This window comes from Lingula anatina, chromosome 3 (genome assembly GCF_051362555.1).
Source record: "Lingula anatina isolate TDL-2025a chromosome 3, LinAna3.0, whole genome shotgun sequence".
In the NCBI taxonomy this organism is placed as follows: domain Eukaryota; kingdom Metazoa; phylum Brachiopoda; class Lingulata; order Lingulida; family Lingulidae; genus Lingula; species Lingula anatina.
This window is the reverse complement of record NC_141769.1, coordinates 32,686,258-32,705,224: the sequence shown is the minus strand read 5'-3', so window position 1 is coordinate 32,705,224 and position 18,967 is coordinate 32,686,258. Positions and strand designations below refer to the sequence as shown.

Genomic DNA, 18,967 nt, shown 5'->3' with positions numbered 1-18,967 from the left:
GCCTCCCTTTGCATTAAAAGCTACTACTGAATCTAATCCGTGGCTGTTTTGTTCATAATGTCCCTGAGAAGAAGAGTAAATGTATGCGTGAGCACTGCCTTATTGATCGGGATAATGTTTGTCGATTTCGCGTATGCAGCACCATCGGTACTGCCTCAGTGACCCCTTTGATTTCAATATAAAATATCATAATACAATGTGAAAAACGTTCTGAACAAGAATGTCCTCTGCAGTTCTTTAATGTAGATTTTCAGTAGTTCTATGACAACAAAAGAAAACATCGTGCTAAACAGTGCATTGTGTTCGGTTCATGTAGAACCTCAAGCATCCAGCGCCATCTGCCGGTCAATCCTTCCCGTTAAGTTTCCACATCACACCGCGCCATGTACTCGTCCATTGGCCGAAAATCGATCATCTTAGGGATTTTCACCCACCATGATTTAGATACCACACACTCTAAACTACGCAGAATTGCTTCTTTGCCACTGAACTGAGTTTTGAATAATAACTTCCGTAATATTCAATTTTTTGAAATTTTATTTAGCGGCATATGACTTGGAAAATGGGGAGTGTTTGAGTGTATTGTTGTCATGTGAAATCTGTATATTCTACCTACCACGACTTTTTAAGTTATCACCCTTCTTTTCAGACGAATGTCCTGAAAACCAACATGGCTATCACTAAAGGTGGTTTTTTGCATATTGAGGTCTTGATATAAAGTTACATTTAACGCACCCAAATTGCATTCTTCATAATTTTGATGTGTAATCTTTTGAAACAATTTGGTTAATTAAAATCTCAATGGGACATTCAGAATTAAAATGACAGCAAAAACCAAGAAATTTAATTTTGTAACCAGCTGAAAATTTTCCCATTCAACTAAAGTTTGGAAGATAACCCATGACTGGAATTAATGCTCATCGCTTACAAAAGCGCGATTATGTAAAAAATGTACAAAGTATGCCGTTGAAAAAGACAATTATTAGTAACGACTTATGTTGTGATACATAACAGCCGCCTGCATTAATAACCAATGTTCTCATACAGCTTGATTAAAATTAAATATTCATATGTATCACCTAGGTTATTTCGATGAGGACACCTCCCACCTTTGACGAATTTGATGCATTGTGCATTTTTTTTATAAAAGCTCCAGGCTTTTATTTATAGCTTGGTTGCTATAAACCTAGAGGCGTAATTTCTGCCAGACACCCAAATGCTACTTCATTCAATATTGTGGCTTCCAGAACGTGGCTGCTGAATGGCAGCAACAAGGGATACATACAGGGGTATAGTTCATTCTGATTTCCTTACCGATATATGTTTAGAGGCTACGAAATGGGACAGCGGATAAAAACATCCACAGTACTGCTTTGTTTGCTGTCCTTTCAGTTGTGTGGAGGACATTCGTACAGCTGGGGATATTTTAAAAGTTCCTACGGCTCAAGACTTTTAAATGGAGTTTTCAGCGGCGCACAACCAACGACGTACAGCGTGCGCGACAAAGCGCATTGCACCGTCCTCTGTCTTCATCTCGGCACAGCGACCTGTACATCTGTCAACTACCATAGCAGTAGTAAAACGTGCGAGATTAATGATAGAACAAAATACGATGACCCTGGAACAGTACCTGTAGCGGATGAAGACTGGGAGCATCTGGATGCAGACTTAGGTGAGCTGATTTTTACCTGTGTCTCACGTGGGATTGATGAATCTTTTAATTTTTTGGTCTTAGCAAGTACATCGGCGTGTCTCTGCTTACGTGGTCTTCTACTTAATTACAGTCGTTTTTTAACATGCATGAAAATGGGAAAAGGTCTTAATAGTGTTGGGGAAATGTAATATTTGCTTCTCTGTTCATCTGTTTTTCCCGCCTTTACCTGGAGAATAGGTGAAAAAAAACTTTGATTAGATATTTAATAATACTTTTTGTACTTGTACTCAATAAAAAAGAATTTGTTATAAAAATATGTTAAATGATGAAGTTCTATTATCACACTACAATATTAATAAAATTGATAAAATGATTTGAACCACACACTCTTTACTTCATATTTGTTCATAGCTATATTTTTCAGGGTGGGGGAATTGTCCCGAGGGGGATTTATCCGTGGGGAATTGTCGTTGAATAAGGAAATAGTCTTAGTTTGGCACTTGTTGCTGCACATTTCGATCTTTAGGTAGTTGACCAAGGCACGGTGATAACAGATATCTGGGGTATTGAAATGTCTCAGCCACTGTGTTTCTGGGCACACACATTTGTTTGCTATGATCAATATTTTTGGCAAGTATTTCTATCGAGCTACATCAGTTAGAAGTCATTCAGCTTTTTAGCTGCGGTGATATTTACCGGCATTTACCCTAGTGCAGTTTTAGCAGCTACACTGGGAGTTTTATTAAGTTATTTAATTTTTATTTGGACGCTTTCCACTATCCCCTATCACCTGCCTTTGTCCTTGTGTTTTTCCCTAGTATTCTCTTTTGCATTATTCTACTTTCAAGAATTAAAGCATTTTTGGGAGAATTGCAATTTTAAAAATATGGGTATGTGCCAAAACTTAATCTAATTTATGAATTTATGCCCCCATTGCAAGTCAATAATCAAATGAATAACGTTTTCAAATTAACGCGAGTTTTATGACAAGGTCATATCTCGTCATTTTATTATTAAACCGGCAGGTAAAATGGCCCAAGTGCGGTTTCTTTCCTATTTTATCTTTTTCTTTGAGGGGGCGTATTACTCAGATGGCGTATTTGGTCCGTATATCCGTTGCTATTATAAAACAGAACTGAGACGCTGTAATGCCTAAATCTGAGGAAATATACTGCAAATAAATAAAATTGTCGTAGTAAAAAGACAACATATGTGTGTAGGTAAGGACCTGTCCTTCCAAATTTACTAAGCACATATACTTACTTAGTTTAAGTCATTTTGTCTGATTTTTTAATTAATCCCTTATAAAAAGCATTTAATAATTCCAATTGATTTCTGTACAGGTTAAGAGATATTTACGCCATCGAATTTAAGATCTTATATACATGTATTACACATAAATTTGTAATATAATTACACATTACCTAATGCAAACGTATATATAACTTTAAAGACAAGAAAGTTATAATAATAATTAATATAGTAGAGTAAATAATATGGTATTACCCATACTTGTAGTAAGAAATAAAAAACCTAGTTACGTATAGGGTGAGAGACCAAATAGAGAATGACTTGTGGCCCACTATCACAATAGTAAAAGTAGATCAAAATCGTTATCCAAGCATACGTTAGCAGAAAGATAAACATGTATGGCATATAAAATATTTATATAAAGATTAAATAAGATAGTTAAAATTATTATAAACTTAATTAACGCAACACTCCCTGCATTATAGAAACAATGCTTATGATGTAATTTTAACATTACAATAGAATTATAAGGATGTAACAAATGGATACTATACTTCCTGCTTTGAATGAAAAATATAAACTTCAAGTCCCTGGTGTTTACACATCTCTCTGAAAAAATTCTTATGGTTGTCTACATTACTGGATAGTTACACATTACTAAAGTACCTTATTAGAGATGGTACAAAATATCGAGTTAAGATGCAGGGATGAGCCTAGCAAGTTCGTGAGTAAGAAGAATTTTTATCCCTTTAGGTATGGTGTCTTTAATAACCACTTAGCAACTCTTTACAAAAGGTCAGAAACACAAACCCTATGTTGAGTGAGGGTTGTTTGCGTTATACATACATCTGCCCCTAACTGCATGTGGTATTACATGTTGCCATTAAAAACACTTTAAGCAATTTGATAATCCTGTATCTCTTAATGTGAGATCAAAGCAAACATGCTTAAGAGCATGAATGGATGGGTAGAATGGGTCGGGAATACGAACTTTTAAAATACATATCATGGGTAATTTGTGTAATCAGTTTATCCTAACAATGTTCATTCACAACAGGTAAGTTTCACTTTCAAGAACCTTTTCAAGAACATTTTAATGTTAAAATGTGTAACTATCCATCATACCATTATTTTGGCAACGACCTCTGTACAATTGAAAATCGGCGAATGAAAATAGTAGTGTGGTCAAATCTGCCGGTGAATTCCGGATCATTCGGTGCCGAGTCTGGTAGCTAGGTAGGCCTGCATTGGGAGGTTTGCAGGTCGGTTTATTGTAAAAAGATAGGTAATCGCAATAACTCACTGACACGCTTTAGGCAACGAAATAATTCGATAAAGAAATGTTTTCCACGAGAGGTACGGACGAGTATAGCTTACAACTTTCTAGTATAGAATGAGGGTGCCTTCTTGGGTAAAAAGGCTCTCTGGAAATATCCCCATTTAACTCCAGGGGCGTAACAATGGTTCGTATACAAGTTATACAGAAGATTTGTACATTCAGGTGTCTCTAATTTTCAATCGAAGGGATTTTCGACTATATTTCGTAAAAATACGTTAAATTTATAGAGAATAATATCATGATTGGCCCAAAAAAATTGTACGCACAGTGCATCCGTGCGTACGTCCCTGAGTTACACAACAGAGTTTTAAAAGTTCCTTTTTGTTCTAGGACCTCCACAATATCCAAGTTTTGTCTACGTGAACGAAAGCCAAACCACATCTCTAGAAATCACGTGGATGTCCGGCTTCAATGGCGGGTTCACTCAAACATTCACTTTAGAGGTAACGCCCCAGAGTGCTGCTGACGACACCAGTACCACCGTGCTGAACTTTGAGGACCCTGGGTACCTTAAGACCACGACTACCCTCATCACTGGGTTACAAAAAGGGACAAGCTATACCTTACGACTAACTACCGTAACTAACAGACCAGTAGGTGTCAGGAGCAGGAACGTATCGAGGACAGCCACCACTAACACAGGTAGAAACAGATTTGGCTTCTTATCTTAATGACTTTCATGAGGATGTATTCTATTATTTCATTTTTTGCTACGCTTTGTAAATGCATTTATTACATATGAAGCTTTCAATTTGTTTATTAGCAAGAGACAAAGGGAAACAAAGCCTTTTATCCCATAAGCATATATTGTCGTCAGTATAATTTAAATGCTCAGTAATTGATAATTTTACAGGTACTTGCGACAAACTGAAGGAAGATGGCTTAAGTAGCGGGAACTATGATATCGATGTAGATGGTCCTGGTGGAATGGACCCTTTTCAGGTGGAATGTGACATGACCTTTGATCCCCCATTGACCATTGTCCACCATGATATAGAAGGTCGAAGCAGTCAACTTGGGCCTGGTCACGCAGGCTATGCTTATAGGGATCTGACGTATTCTACCGCATCTATGGACCAGATGACTGCATTATTGAATATGTCCGGTCACTGTCACCAATACAGACAAATAGAGTGTCATGCACTTGGAAGTAAGTACGAATAAACCATTTTTAAAAACCAATTTGGCTGTTGAGTCTTTTTATCATGTATATAATTGTACCAATAATGTTGTCATAAATAGTATAAGTCGTGTAAATCTTTTAAATTATTTTTACGATGAATGTGAATTCAAACTTGCACGTTTCCTTTCAGGTGTTTATATTAAATATGATAATGATACATATAATTTCTGTTGTAGACCCTGGGTCAAACACTGATCATAGTGATCGTACTGGAGTATACAGGTATTGGGGTGCTTACTTCCCTGGAGGATCCCCTGTCTCCAGGTGTCTGTGTGGGAAATATTCCGCCTGTGAAAACGGAAGAAGTAAGAGTACAAAACAAAGGGCAATTTATAAACATTTGCCTTGTCCGACCATGGCATCCTTCTCCAAGTGTGAGGACCACGTAGTCCAAAGCAAACATAAATCTTATACTCTTAGTGGAATTTAAAGATATAAATTATCGCAATTAACCAATTCAGTTTAAAGCCCCATTGTTTCTTTTACGTAAAAAAAAAAAAAAAAAAAAAATATATATATATATATATATATATATATATATATATATATATATATATATATATATATATATATGCTATTTAAAATGGACGCCGTCGGGCATGACATTTCGAACTTTGTGTCGTGCAATGTTTATCACATAGAAAATCTGAACATCCAACATGGCGGAGTGAGTTGACTAGGAGGTCAATTCACTTACCTCACGTGACTTCCTCTCGACTAATCATTGAGCGTCAAAATTCGTGATCATGTTCAAAATGATATTTGTTGCCTGGTATTTGTTGACATGCATAACATTATCCGTGATATCGACACTAGCCCTTATGTGAGTAATTAAAAAATATCCAGAATGATTGAATCTTTTTCACATGAAATTCTTGTTAAGTAAGCGCGTTTGATTTACTAGATGTGTTTTTCTGGATACTTTTGAAATATCAAGTACCTTTTTTTTCTAATAGAAAATTGGGCTCCTGTAAGCATGCTCCCTGATAGATCAGAAATAAACGTAAGTGAATATTTTTGTAACAGGCGATTGCAGTTGTGTCCAGAACGATGCCGTGTGGAGGAAGGATTCCGGGTACCTTCAGGAAAAGAATATTCTTCCCATTGTGCAGACCAGAATAAACGATATTGATAGCGGTTATGAAATGGGTTTTGAAACACTGGGACCATTGATTTGTACCTCCTGGGTGGAAAGTGAGTTTTGAAATTATCACATCATAGTAGTAAGCCACTAAATATTATAGTGTTTTCAAACCCCTGTATTTCACAAAGAAACAGATGAGAACAAACATGAATTGCACTTTATGCATAAAAGAGTCGTGATTCAATCAAACTACACGTCCAAGTAATATTGAAAACTACAAAGTGAAAAAGTGTATCATATGCAATATATAGGAAAGAGTGAGAGTAGTGGATGAGCGGCAGGTGGCTACTTATAGCCGTAAAGCGATTTAGGGCGACTATAATGTATAAAGCCACCTGACACACAATAATGAGACAAGAGAATCGAACCATATTGTAGATTGCTCAGAAACAATTTTCTTTTGTTATTCGTTTTTTTTTTCTATTATATTTTTCACGAAATTTCACTCTTAATTTTCATAAATGGTTTCTAATCTCATATTTTACTAATATTCTCTAGGTGTAGAGCGTCCCCTGGGGATGCAGAGCAACTTCATACCCAGTTCCTCTCTCTCGGCATCAACAACACATAGACGTTGTCCCATCAATTATGGAAGAATTGGTAGTTCTAATGGGTGGTGTGGCAACACCGTGGACACCAACCAATGGTACCAAATAGACCTGGGAAAGACGATGAATATTACCAAAGTTGCAACAACGGTATTACATAAGCTTGAGAGCAAACGATCTTCTCATTCAGGTGACATCACCGATGCGGTGTTTGGCGAACGTTGATATTTTTCTCTTTCCTCTTTTTCGCCGTTGAGAAAACGTGTCTTGGGCAATCTTTTAAAAATTGGCAAACGGTCAAGTTTTGTCTGTAGTCATAAAACCTAGCATTTTTAAAGGCAAGGATAGTATATTAATGGTTTCTGATCAAACAGGATCGATCCATCTCCAAGGGGTTTCTGATGATAAAAGAGTCTAGAGAAATGTGTCGATTCCTTGGGACTTTATCTATGCAGATCTTTATTTTGGTGTCTTATTTCAGGGGCGCAGTGCAAGTGATCAGCATGTGAAGTCGTACAAGTTGCTGTTCTCAGATGACGGATCCAATTTTGAATGTTACACAAAGGCAGATGGCTCGTGCAAGGTAAAGACTAACTTTATACAGAATGCTCCAGTGGAGGCAATACAAGAAAAGCATCGTCTCATAAAATGTTTGTATTTAACTTTTAAGCATATATATGTGTGTCAGAATTATATCCAAGTAGGTATCAAGAGTCTTGACAAGGCAACTCCCCCGAGCAGCCGTCGGCGTGGGGTTCAGGGCCTGCTAAAAGGCCAAAGGGCCCCGAAATTTTTTGGCATTTTAAAGGCCGAACGATGCTATTTTGTACGGTTTAGAACTATGATTCAGCTAGTCAAAATTCTAACTTCAGTCAGGACCCCCTGCCCCCCCCCCAAATCCGTCGCTACTGTAGTAATTCTTTGTCTCTGGTTTTAGATATTCCAAGCCAACTGGGATAGCAGTACCATCCGTAGTAACTATATAAAACCTGCTGCCGTGGGCCGATATATACGGTTCAATCCCCAGACATGGAACAGTCGCTTGAGTGCCAGGTTTGAGGTATACGGATTTGAGCCAGGTAAGTGTGGATTCTGTAAATATGTAGTTTTACGTTCTTTAATTTGAGGGTTTCTGTAGTTTTAAAGGTCGGCACTGGGTAAGATACCCAGCTTTTCAAGATATGTAGACATATAAAATATGACTTTGGGACCTTTTCAAACGTGTATAGTGATTTAACTCTTTATGCTTTGATGCATTTTAATGTGAATGCTTATTCTTTAGGGTATACAAATACCAGCCAAATAAATGAGAACAGTACCGTCTCTCTGTCCTGTCCTACTGGGACCTGGATAGACATTCTGGATGCTTTCTACGGAAAGGAGAGTATTGGTTGCAGGGCAGATCAGAGAGCTTCTATAAAAGCCGTCAAGAACCTGTGTCAGCAGCGCACTAGCTGTACAGTCAATTCAAGTAATGGAGTATTTGGTGATCCGTGTGTAGGACCAACAAAATACATGTGGATAACACACAAATGTGTATGTAAGTACCTGTATATGATGGAAAGGTTTGACACTCATCTTTATTTGCTTTATATCTTTTCAAGATATTGAGATGTTATGAAAATATTATCATTTGAACTGTAAATCTAAAGGTACCGGTATTAGAAGAGTGTCTCTCTGTGAAAGCATTTATACTAATTGCCTCTTAAATATGATCTAATACTTCTATAGCCCTCTTGCAGCCTCTTGTGTAAGTCAAATCTTATGATGACTGCGTCATTATATTTTCCTTTTAACGAATGTTTCAATTTATGAATCCCGATTTTCAGTATGTCATAGAATATTTCATTTGTGTATGATATGTACATTCATTACAAAATGTATGACGATTATATGCTACGATTTTCCAGCCATTTTGAGCTCCTGCTACGAATATTACAAATATGGATTTCGGTACAGCGGTTACTTTGAAATCGACCCTGACGGAGCCAACTATGGTGTTGGGCCTTTCATGGTGGAGTGTGACATGACTACCACGCCACCTGGGAAGACAATTATACACCATAGTAGAGATGACACCGAGTCCAGTCAGATCTCAGTAAGTATTTTGCCCCAACAAGAAGAGGAGCATGATGAAACAAATACGATATGTAAATGTTTCACCCTTTCTATTTTCACTTGCATTATTTAAACCACCCATTTCCATAGTCAATATTGTTACGATCTGGACTATGACGCTTTCAGTGATTTATTTTGCTATAGGGCTACAATGCCTGTGGAAGCTGGAGCCAAGACCTGACCTATTACGGCATAGATGTTGCCAACCAGATGGGTCCGTTTGTGGACTCCGTGGCCACCTGCTCCCAGTATGCCAAGTTCCGTTGTAACGGAGCGTCTGGCGTTGGTTCCTGCAACCAGGCTCAGGACAGAAGTAAGCACGGAGAGAGAAAGTGTGTGTCTGTGTGTCTGTGTGTGTGTGTGTAAGAAGGTTATAAGGATAAAAGGAACGACGAAGGTGAAGGCGATGGTGACAAACATGTTGTAAATAGATGTATTTTGAGTACAAAGTGAAATCTGTAGCGCTTACTGCTCTTTTTACAATGACAGCATCTCAGCACGTTATGTTCTCACTGTATGTTTTCATACCTATAGGTGGCATAGCAATCCCTTACTGGGCCGGCGGTAATAGCGTGAATAAATGTGCATGTGGAATTGCAGGAACCTGTGTTGGTAAGTAAATCATTCCATCTTGTCTCGTTCCTATTTCTTTGAATCACTTCTTTAACGTAAAATCCCAGGTTTGTTTTCCTAACAAACAATTGGGAAGGGTAATCGTATTTATTGTACACACATTGTCTTGTATTGTGTGTCGTTTAACACTTTTTAATGTTTATAATTTTTTATCGAAAATAACATGAAGGGAATTTTATAGAAAGAAAGCAAGGGCATTTTTGTTAAATATTTCAGTTCTGCACGCATACATGTCTTGGACTAATATAGAGGTAGAAAACAGTGAGATTGTACCAAATAAGCATTGCGAAAATGGCGACAGATATTCATGAGTGGCCTTCTTGGAACTGGCCGATATCTGAAACATATGTTTATGAAACCGAATTTCGCAATACAGAGTAAAGAATAATACACAAATCCGAAAATGGTTTTATTGATGATTCCTTGAAAATATCTCGCTTATTTTGCTTTTGACTTTGGAAAGACTATCAGCATCATTACCACTGCTTTCGGTTGATTCTATTAGTTTTAATACATACATACTCAGAACGTAACCCAAACTGTATTATTTCCGATAGATGGCAGAACTGATTGCAACTGTAACAAGAACGACAACGTGTGGAGAATAGATGAGGGGTATTTTACTGACAAGTCCTTACTACCTATAAAGAAATTCCTCTCTGGTGGCACTGGAACCGCCGGGAATTCTGCCTATTACACTGTTGGTCCATTAGAGTGTGAACCAGGTAAGTCATAGCCAAATGGTTTAGCTATTGACTAATGTCTTTTGATATTTTTTGATCGAACTTTTTAAAAATCTTTATGGGATATAATGTCTGCCTTTTCTCATTTCTTAACCCTTCAGTCCTAATGTTTTTATTGTTTTTGTATAAAATCAACTTGATTATTGGATAAATGGACAACGACAAGCATTGTTTAAGGTGAGATTAGACAGGACATTTATAACAATGGAATTATTATGCAAAAAAATATAATGATGCTACGCTTATTATTTTTTTTCATGAGGTATCGAGCTATTTCCACATTTGTTTATACAGTTTACGTTTTGTTTGTGCCAGTATTAATTCTCATCAATTACGACAGAGTTATTGTGGGCCACATGCACGGTTAGTTTCTGCCGCAGTCAGTGATTTCAAACCATCCGACTGTTTTTTTTTTTTTTTTCTATACGGTATATTGCCACTCACCATTATAAGCTGAATGAAGTATTATTATTCTTTTATTCAGCTTTGCCGTCTTGCACAGAGTGGAAACGGTTTAACACCACTAGCGGCCTCTATTGGGTTGACCCAGATGGCGGTGGAGGTGTGGCTGCTTTCGAGGTGTATTGTGATATGTCAACTACACCACCCACTGTGACCTTTCACCATGATTATGAAGACAGGACACGCGTCAGCGGCTTTGATGTGGCTTACTCGTACTCGAAATCGTTGGCGTACAAATGTGAGTAATTACGGTAGCTTAGTTGTGTACCAGATGTTAAATCTTAATTGCACAAGTATATTAAGTTTAACGCATTTACACAAATATCAGGGGATGATAGGAACTTGTGCCATCCCCCACTGCATTGGTCAGACACCCTTCTGCAATGAAAATGCAATATCAAGTATTTATACGTAGCATGCATACTATGCACGAAAGGGAGAGAGTTTTCATGAATTTTTAATTCCTTTATAGACTACCATAGCATTGGTTGCTGGACAGATACTAGTACGAGAGCTATTGCCACTCTGGAAGGCGTGGACTCCAATCTGGATGGCTCTTACACTACAAGAACCAACCCAATCTACAAATGTTACCTAGCCGCCAAGTCTCGCGGCTACACGTATTTTGCTGTCCAGGATGGCGGCTTGTGCGCTTCTGCTGCCACTGCTGGTGACACCTATGATAAATACGGACCTTCAAATGCCTGTAACAGCGACGGAGAAGGAGGGAACTTTGCTAATGAAGTGTACAAAATTTATGAAGGTGTGTACATATGTATATGAGCAGTAAACTGTTTGAACAAAGTGAGCGAATTGATGTTTTGCATTGCGCAGGACATTGAAAAATGAAGTTTGTTCCTACAGAACAATACTTTAAGTAGAAAAATAATTCTGTATATAATTTCGATTCCCTGTGGTAGATTTAGGGGAAGTCACATTTGCTCTTGTAGCAACAGAAATAATGGAAATCAAATGCTAAATTTCAGCAAGGTTCTAATATCTAGGATCTAGGGGAATATCTAGGGGATCTAGGGGAATTTACATTTGCTCTTGTATTAACAGAACTAATGGAAATCAAATGCTAAATTTCAGCAAGGTCCTTATATCTTTCCTTACTTACAGCGACTGTTGACCAAGTGGCGGCATACGTGGATTACGTTGGATCTGAATGCAGCCAGTACATAAAATACGAATGCTACCATTCGGTCATTAACAACTACGGTGCTTGGTACGATCGACATGGACAGAAAGCGCCATTTTGGGGCGGAGGGGATCCAGACGGTACCCCTATCAACTGCGCTTGCGCACAAGACGGATCATGCGCAGACTCTTCAACTAGTATGTTAAATTTCTTGCTTTATTTGTAAATGAACGTTTTCAACTTTCGATTGTTCTCATACGTGGTCATAATAGGTTTTAAAAATTGACATACAAAGTCATAGGGATTTTATCTGTTTCAGGCCTACAGTTTATGGTTTGAAAAATTCTAATCTCTCTCACTTTTACACGAAAAAAGACGCTGTACAAAGGTATTTTATACCATGGTTCTTTTGTGGTTGGTCTCAATCTTGAATATTTTTTACAAATAACATATAAAATTAAGGCTCTTAGAAAAACAATTTGGTATCATGCGTACGAGGCAATAATTTCAAAACAATTTTAGCTACTTTAGCGTTAAAGACAAAGAGGGCGTCTGTTAAAGCGAGGATTTTTTTAGAAGTATCACTTGAAATGATGCGTCAAAATATTATTTACACATTGGATTCAGACTGTCTGTGATATACAGGTAAATGACACGTAGTGTGTGTGTTTGTGTGTATGTAAATATGTATGTGTATGTGTGTGAGGTAAAGTGATGCAACAAACACCATACTGTTTTTTTCTGTAGGATGCAACTGCGACAAAAATGACAACGTTTGGCGGTCAGACGAAGGAAACATCACAGAGTCAAGTTATCTGCCGATATCTATGATTAAGTTTGGAGACGCTGGAGAAGACGAAAAAGGATATCATACTGTTGGGCCCCTTACGTGCCGCGGGTAAACGCCTTGCGGACCACTCGAGGGGATACTGTATATTTCGTTCTAAAAAGAATTAAAAACGCATAGAAAGCGAAGAGACTTACATGTATGAGAAACGAGTCTAAAATGGAAATTACATTCTACTAGAGGTACTGATAGAAAATAGGAAATTTCTTATCTGTTCAGTATACGACCCAAATACGGATAAACCTGATTTTTTTACTCCCTTTAACCAGTATAGAAACTTTTGGGTGTAAAAACATTATAATATGTGGAGACTTTAATCTGGGGCTAGATCCAGTCAAGAATTATCAAAACAATATACATGTAAATAACCCTAATTTCAGAAACAAAATTTTGGAAATGAAGGACAGTTATAACCTCATTGATTCGTATAGACGATTGCATCCAAATATTAATAAGTATAAGTGGCTACGACGAACACCTTTTCAACAAGCTCGACTAGACTACTTTTTGACTACTTTAGCACTAAATCGTGCTTTATCAAGCCCGGCTATAGGACTGATCACTCGGCTGTAGTGGTATCACTTACCTTCCACGCATACGTTAAGGGTAGGGGCTTCTGGAAATTCAATAATTCCTTACTGCACGATATAACATATATTGAAGCAATTAGAAGTAAAATTATAGAGGTTAAAAAACAGTACGCAGCCCCGGTATATAATTTCAAAAACTTCCGAAATATACCGTACAAAGAAATTCATTTTGCGGTAAATGATCACCTATTTTTTGAAACACTTCTGGTGAAAATAGGGGTAAGACAATTTCTTATGCTTCTTACCTAAGAAGGAAAAGTCAGAAACAGAAAAGAAGCTAATTAAGATAATTGAAATTTTAGAAAACATAATTTGCGAGGACAACATTCAGACTTTAAGACAAAAGCAAAGAGAATTGGAGGAAGTACGAAAAGAAAAATTACAAGGCGCATTTAATAGATCTAGAGAGGAAAAACAGAAAGAATTAGAAAAAAAAACGTCTGTTTACTTTTCTCTGGAATAATAAACCTGATAAAATTAAAAGAAATATCATTATAAGAGATTATAAAGCCGGGGGTTTGAGAATGGTAAGTATGAGGCACTTTATAAAATCGTTAAAATTCCATGGGTGAGAAGACTTATTGTCGAAAAAAAGAATACAAGACAATGAGGGGATAATCATGGTACTGACACAAATTTTGTCGAATATCATAGAATTATCTTAGTAGTAGTATTCCTGAAAAATTCAGTAAAATGGCCACTCCTTTAATTCCTGATCATATATTGTTATTGTCAGGCTGTTAGGCTCAAAGATTAATCATAAAACTTTAAGTTAAGTAGTTGTTCTTGAGATGTCAAAAGTTATGAATAAATGGAAGAAGTTATTAAATTTGGATGGAAATGAACATCCGAACATTTTTAACTTCCTTTCATGATAACAAAAGCTCAAATCTTAACTGGTTCCAATTTCGAATTAATCAAAATATCCTTACCACAAATTCACTGCTTTTCAAATATCAAATGGTCGACAATAATATATGTTCCGTTTGCAAAAGAGTTGTTGTTGTAGTTGTAGGTTCAGTTGTAGTCAGTGTAGGTTTGGTGGTTGTTGAAGTTGTAGGTTCAGTTGTAGTCAGTGTAGGTTTGGTGGTTGTTGTAGTTGTAGGTTCAGTTGTAGTCGTTGTAGGTTTGGTGGTTGTTGATGTTGTAGGTTCAGTTGTAGTCAGTGTAGGTTTGGTGATGGTTGTAGTTGTAGGTTCAGTTGTAGTCGTTGTAGGTTTGGTGGTTGTTGTAGTTGTAGGTTCAATTGTAGTCAGTGTAGGTTTGGTGGTTGTTGTAGTTGTAGGTTCAGTTGTAGTCGTTGCAGGTTTGGTGGTGGTTGTGGTTGTAGTCAGTATAGGTTTGGTGGTTGTTGTAGTTGTAGTCGTTGTAGGTTTGGTGGTTGTTGTAGTTGTAGTCGTTGTAGGTTTGGTGGTTGTTGTAGTTGTAGTCGTTGTAGGCTTCAAGGCATTTATTCTGGCATTGTGAGGTTACCCAAAATCACAGAACGATTTTCTAAAATATATATTATCCAGTACTCAAATTATTCTACTTGTCTCAAAAACGAAATTGCTTAGTTGGCTCTACAAGCCTCTCTCCAATTATTAATGTCATTTTATTGCAATTTAAATTTTATATTTACTTAAGAAGGTTTTCACGGGGTAAACCAACTTTGGGATGTTTGATTTCATCGCTTAGATATCTGGTGAAAACAGATAAGTCACTCTGTCAGAACACCTCAAATATAATTAATTTATTTGCAATCTGAATATTTTAGAGTACGACGATGTAATTAATTAAAAGCGAAATAGCACAACACATTTTTCTTAAGTGTGAGCGAGAGTTGTTCCTTTATTTGTATTGTCATGTATTTGTGATGTATTGTGTCAATAAAAAAGAAAAAAAACAATATTTATTGTAGATTTTTTTATTTGATCGTTGTTTTTACCGTTCAAATGTACACAAGAATATTTTGGACATGAAAAGATGATTTGAAGAGCGAATGCTAATTTGCCATCTACTGCCTGACTTGGACAGAATGCGGTCAATTCAAGCAAAATAAAATGAATAAATAAAAGGTAAAATTGTACGCATCATTTATCATAAACTTGTATGATTTTCTAATTCGTTAAACCCAAACGAACATAAAATACGTATAGTATAAACACAGGTACAGTGTTACAATGTAGGGGTGGAAGCGCTCAATTCGAATTAATCAAAATTAAAAATAATACAACAATCGTTATCCGTTTTTATTGAGATACCGGACATGTTGTAGATATAAGATAATATTTCGAATTCTTTGTTACCGTTTAACAGTTGTAAGTGTCGGGGCATTCGTGTGCACTGAAGTGATACAATCTATCATATTTCATTGGATCTTTGACGTAAAAAAAACACCTGCAGAACATAAATAATGCACTCTTGTCAGTTTTACATTTGAACTGCAATTATAAGATCTCCTTTTGAAAGCAGTTGTGTCAGACAGAAATTAAAGGTACAAAAGACGGCGGTTTTCCGGGCTTCTCATTTATCGATTTTCAATATTTCAGTGCGAGTGGTGAAAGTAATGATATGATGATGTTACTGTTGCTGAATTTGATATTTTAGTGGTTATCTTATAGAAAGACCGCTGAACACTGCTTGAAAATCGAATTCTTAATCTGTAACACAAGTTGAAGTTGAGCTTGTAGTAATTGATTCATTCTTTTCTTATCCGTTGTGTTACGCATTTTTAACAACACACAACATTTTCATTAGCTGTAACAAAACTGTCCTTTATCGTAAAGATAAAGAGCGCTGAACTTTTAGCAAAAATTGTGATTGGATATTTTATAATTTACAAAACCTTATATTGGTCATTTTTTCTACACTTTTTATACCTTTCTATACTTTTATTACATTGCAATTTAAAATAATCACTTTACCTTTGTGTTTTATTTGTAAAGTCTACAGAACATACATAAAAATATTTTATCATTATTATAAAGTTCTAGGATACCCCAAAACGTACTTTATAAATAAACTTTGCACATGCCTCTGTTGTAAAATATTTGTAAAAAATCAAAAGGTCTGCAATTATACTTATTGTCAAAAACGGCGGAACCTTCAATAAACTATGTTGTTAAATCCATACGTGTAGATAATAGTGTTATTATTTATAATTATTAACAGTATACTGGCGTCGTTTTTCACATTTGTCATATATTCCACAAATGGACCTGATTAGTACTTTAATGAAACAAACGACAACGCGTAATTGATATTGGGCGCTGTCGTGACTTTGTAATGGGTTGATAAGTCACTGGTCATTTGCTGTAGTAATTCTTCTATTTTTTCAATGCTATCAAAGCTTTCCCTCATGTTCAAATATGATAAAGGACGAGCATAATTCCATGAAATACTTTATAAAGTGCACACTGATGTAAGAACAAAGTTATCATCAAGCCACACGTGAGACAGAAAAAAAATCAGCTCACCTAGGTCCGCATCCAGGTGCTCCCAGTCTTCATCCGCTACAGGTACTGTCCCAGCGTCATCGTATTTTGTTCTGTCATTAATCTCACACGTTTTACTACTGCTATGGTAGTTGACAGATGTACAGGTCGCTGTGCCGAGATGAAGACAGAGGACGGTGCAATGCGCTTTGTCGCGCACGGTGTACGTCGTTGGTTGTGCGCCCCCGAAAACTCCATTTGAAAGTCTTGATCCGTTGGAACTTTTGAAATATCCCCAGCTGTAGGAAAGCCCTCTACATAATTGAATGGACAGCGCAAAAAGCATAAATATGGATGTTTTTACCTGCGGTCCCATTTCTCAGTTTGTAAAATGTTAATGATATAAGTTTAAAAAATTATACTGAAATATTATTTCACTCATTCCACCGCTTTGTTCAAGCCACATGAAGAGGCAGTGTCAAACTATTGGAATAGCTGGGTCATACAAAGTGCAAAGATTGAGTAGCGGTGAGTAGCGTAATATAAAAATAGAATCATATTATTGGCATTTTAGAACAAAAAGATCGGAAATCGAAAGACGAAGGTGCATTTCGAATAACACGATAAGCGATTATTTGGTAAATTCCCATAGCCAATTATTGTATCGCAAGAACAATGTTTAGATCATATTCTGTTTTGACTATTTTGATTTTAAAAGCTTACATTTTGCCAAAAAACAATGATCTATTCGCGGGTAATGTGGCAAAAAATTGGAACTATGAAATGGCCACATGATTGGAGGTTGTGTTGTAGTTTGTACGTGGTTATTCAACCACAGTGGTATACCCCTGTATGTCAAAACCCTTCCGATAGCGATACATCAAAATATCGAAATATGAACGCAAACCACGATGGTCCTCGCCCCACTCCTCCCCCATTTAAAGGAAGAAATCGATAACTCCTTAAATATAACTTTTTGATACCGCTGGGGATTTTGTAATGACGATAACAATTTTAAAAAAGGAAGACTAAAATAAAAGGATGTTAGTGCAGTACTCCGACCAAATATTCCGTTCTCGGTCTTATATGAACACCATGTGGTTCAGGAGTTCACTTTATTAGTGTCTAAATGTATCATTGGTAATTTCCTAAATCAAATTGATCGTCACTGGAAGATTGTTTCGACGTGCCAGGTAGTTGTTCTCCGTGAGTCCCAGTACCCCGCCTCCCTCTGCATTAAAAGCTGCTATTGAATCTAATCCGTACTGTTTTGTTCATAATGTCCTTAAGGAGTAGAGTAAATGTATGTATGAACAATGCCTTATTGATCGGGGGGAACGTTTGTCGATTTAGCGTATGCAGCACCACCGGTACCGCCTCAGTGCCCCATTTGATTTCAAAATATTAATATTATAATATAACTTGAAAAAATTTCTGAATGCATGTGTCATCTGTAATTATTAAATGTAAATTTTCAGTGGTCCAAAGACAGCAAAAGTTAGCATCGTGCTAAATAGTGAATTGTGTTCGGTTCATGTAGAATCTGAAGCATTCCGTGCCATCTGCCGGCCAATTCTCCCCGTTAAATATCCACATCACACCGCGACATGTATTTGTCCTTGGCCGAAAATCGAACATCTTCACCTTAAGGGATTTTCATTTGCCATGAATTAGCTCACACTCTAAACTAGCCATATTTGCTTCTTTGCTGTTTTGACGTATACATTCCATAATATTAAATTTTTAAAAAATTATTTAGTTGTACATGACTTAGAAAATGGGGAGTGCTTGAGAGTATTTGTCATGTGAAATCTCTATATTCTACCTGTCACGACTTTTAAAATTACCACCCTTCTTTTCAGACGAATATCCTGAAAACCTAGATGGTTATCACTAAA

At 36.7% G+C, this 18,967-nt stretch overlaps 1 protein-coding gene across 1 annotated transcript; it reads left to right on the top strand.

The window, feature by feature from the left end:
- Positions 1 to 953: 953 nt before the first annotated feature.
- On the top strand, positions 954 to 14,312 carry LOC106175134 (contactin-associated protein-like 2). The gene is made up of 17 exons (XM_087008790.1): positions 954 to 1,672; positions 4,575 to 4,886; positions 5,098 to 5,394; positions 5,604 to 5,732; positions 6,454 to 6,621; positions 7,070 to 7,269; positions 7,601 to 7,702; positions 8,057 to 8,198; positions 8,402 to 8,659; positions 9,030 to 9,217; positions 9,382 to 9,550; positions 9,772 to 9,849; positions 10,428 to 10,595; positions 11,098 to 11,313; positions 11,548 to 11,838; positions 12,198 to 12,413; positions 12,964 to 14,312. Exons 1-17 carry the CDS (start codon positions 1,321 to 1,323, stop codon positions 13,116 to 13,118), a joined length of 3,441 nt encoding a protein of 1,146 aa, XP_086864916.1. The 5' UTR covers positions 954 to 1,320; the 3' UTR covers positions 13,119 to 14,312.
- The last annotated feature ends 4,655 nt before the right edge of the window (positions 14,313 to 18,967 follow it).